This window comes from Gobius niger (genome assembly GCF_951799975.1).
Source record: "Gobius niger genome assembly, chromosome: 9".
NCBI lineage: Eukaryota > Metazoa > Chordata > Actinopteri > Gobiiformes > Gobiidae > Gobius > Gobius niger.
This window is the reverse complement of record NC_136860.1, coordinates 28100164-28103179: the sequence shown is the minus strand read 5'-3', so window position 1 is coordinate 28103179 and position 3016 is coordinate 28100164. Positions and strand designations below refer to the sequence as shown.

Sequence of the window (3016 nt, the reverse complement as noted above, 5' to 3'; positions counted from 1 at the left end):
TCATGCATGGACGAGGATGCAGCTCATGTTGCTGTTGAACATGGTTTTGCTGTCCTTCTGTGTGCTGCACTTGGTTTTGAAGAGATCCAAGATGGCTGCCGTGGTCTCTGGCGTAAAAGATGCATAGAAGTCTCTGGCCGTGAAGAAGTTGAGCAGTTCACAGCCGACTTTACTCATTGGGTCAAAACACTCGGAGATGTCAAATTCGTTAGGGCATGGATACTCGTCGTATTTGAGGCCTCTCTTGTCGAGATAGGCCTTGACCTCTCGAGCCGAGCGGTAATCGGAGATGGAGAAAGTGCAGAGGTCTTTCTGAAAGGTCTTCCACAGGATGTCCCAACCACTATTAGCTAATAAAAGAGGAGGATAAAAAAAAATCATGATGCGCAACAGACAGTAAGCACAACATCCCCTTTTTTCTTCTCAATGTGCTCAATATTTAACATGGAATGCCCTATTGAAATACAGCTATTTTACATACAGTATGAGCCTATGGCAAAAAAAATGATCCCCCCTACACTCTCCATCTTTAACCTCTTAATCCTCGCTAAAAGCTAAGACCAACAAAACTCATCTAAGCTTATTCCTCGTTATGATGCCACGTTTTCGTCCTTTTTTTGGTTGGACGTTCCTCACTTTTTGTTGCTTTTGTGTCATGTTTTGGTCACATTTTTGTGGCTTGATCAGTTAGATTACGCTTTAAAACCAAATGCAGCCAAAAAGCGACAAAAAAAGCAACGAAAAATATGACAAAAACATGACATAAAGGTGACAAAATGTGGCAAAAATGCAACAAAAGAGCAATGAAAAGAAATAAAAAAAACACAACAAAAATGACTAAAACAAACAACAACAAAAAAGGATGAAGCTTAGATGAGTTTTGCAGGTCTTAGCTTTCAAATGAGGCGTTACACTGGCCTATGGGCTGTAAACTCTCCAGTCAGGAAGTTTTTAGATTGGGGTAAAACTGGTTAAGGCGTGGGTTAAGGGGTTTAATCAAAGCTCACCTGCTTCAACAATGATCATAAGCCGTCCATTCTTCTTCAAAAGCCCCTGGTAGAACTCAAGAGTTGCAGCCAAGTCCTCCACATAATAAATCATCTATTAATGAAATAAACGTGATTCGGTCCATGTAACAAAGTTCAAGTGTAGCGTGTCCTCCACTGTATGTCATTCAGGGACAAGTAGGCTGTATGCTACTGAGTATGGCAGATTATTACTGTGTTAAATGGGAATTGTGATACCTGAATCATGTGGATAAAGTCAAACTTCTTCATGTCCCCCTTTGCTTTGGCTTGCTTCACATAGTCTTCACTTGACATGATGTGCCAGCTGAACGGGGCAGTCTTGAGGTTGGGGGTCTTAGCTACCAGCGCTGTATGGACCAGGCAATGGATTTGAACATGCATTTCTAAGGTATTCATAGTTTCATGGTTATAAGACTAACCTTTGAAGTTGTCTGTGAGCTTCAAGCTGCCCTCGACTATGTCTGTTGTGATGGGAACACCAGGGAATATGGACTGGAACAATGTTAAAATGTGGACATCCATCTGGCCTGCAAACGAATACAGAAATAATTAGGTTTAATTAGGTAAACAGGTTTTTAAGTTAAAGAAGACAACAAAACAAAACAAAGAAACTCTGTCTATAATAAATATAAAACCAGCAACGTCGAAACTGGGTCATGAATACACAGCTTTAACATAAGTAAATTATCTTTCCTTTTGCACCATTGAAAAACAAAACCAAACAAATCCAGTTTCCAAATATGCTCTGGCCACAAACAATAATAAACTTGCAATTAATTAACTAAAAAAAAGTATCAGTATCAGTATCCCTCCAATAAAACATTAATGAAACCGCTGCAGAACACCATCACGTTATCCATGGGACCTCTGTGACAGAAGAAATATAGTTTATAGATTAACCTTGTAGTGTAGATGACAGTTCAGATGGTATTCTCTGAGCAGGATTAGATTCAGACAAATACATCATGCAGTTTTGATTCCTGTACTGTGCTTCCAAGCATTTCAGCAGAAAAACAATGTAATTATTATTTAATTTAAGTGTTCCAGTACACAACAGTAACTACATTGAATATTTGCCTTACATACCTCCACCACTTCCAACACCCATCACATCCAGACAGCTTTTGCCTTCTCCAATCCTGCATTCAGCATGTGACATTACATACATTTCAAAACATTAAGGTAAAATCGTAAGTACAAGTGTAAAGTAGCTGTGGTGCCATTTTCACATATAAGCTTTGAAAGGAAAGCATTTTTCCGTTTTTTTCCATATTTTTTAAAGGTCCTTTGTGTTCATAATAATGTAATAGGATATTACAGCTTGAATCATGATGCAGTACAGCCTTTCTCAAACCTATACAGTGCCATTATAAATTCACGTTCCACACGATAGCGGCGAGCTACTTCTGTAGCCCATAGCAACAGGTGCTCTAGGGCAGGGGTTCCCAAAGTGTGGGTCGCCGAACAGTGAATTCAAAATAATTTATTGAAACTAACATTAAAAAACGAGATGTTTTGCACCTGAAATTATTCTAAATTCCAATATAATTTGACAGGTCCTAAGTTGTTGTTCTGCTATTTTGGGGGGTTGCAGCCCAAAACGTTTTGGGACAGCTGCCCTAGGGCCATCTACAGAGCGTGGCAGCCATTCTGCGTCAGTGGCTTCTCAAACCTCCACTTACCATTCACTCACACAACATTAACTACAATTTACTTCACTGTTTTTTTGTTTTTTGTTAAAAAAGTACCTTCATAGGCTATAAGAAGCTGTTTCGTATGCCCTACCTCTTGAACTCCGTTGGTAGGACTCTGTTCATGCACTCCAGCATGGCCTGATGCTCCCCTGAGCGCTCCAAGTACAACTGGAACATCTGGACGCTTAAGTCCTCGTAACACGTGTCTGTCTTGTTCTCGGCCATGCAGACTAATGAAACACAATAACTCTCTTCTTTGACTAAACTCCCTTTGACCACTGAGAAGTGCGTAAA

The 3016-nt window shown here is 39.9% G+C and overlaps 1 protein-coding gene across 1 annotated transcript; it reads right to left on the bottom strand.

Annotated features, from left to right (window-relative positions):
- Positions 1-3016, bottom strand: LOC306968314 (histamine N-methyltransferase-like; the record flags this gene model as incomplete). Its single annotated transcript, XM_079563656.1, has 6 exons — positions 2814-3016; positions 2115-2167; positions 1448-1555; positions 1245-1375; positions 1008-1101; positions 1-350 (listed from the first exon to the last, which is right to left on the bottom strand). Exons 1-6 carry the CDS (start codon positions 2945-2947, stop codon positions 1-3), a joined length of 870 nt encoding a protein of 289 aa, XP_079419782.1. The 5' UTR covers positions 2948-3016.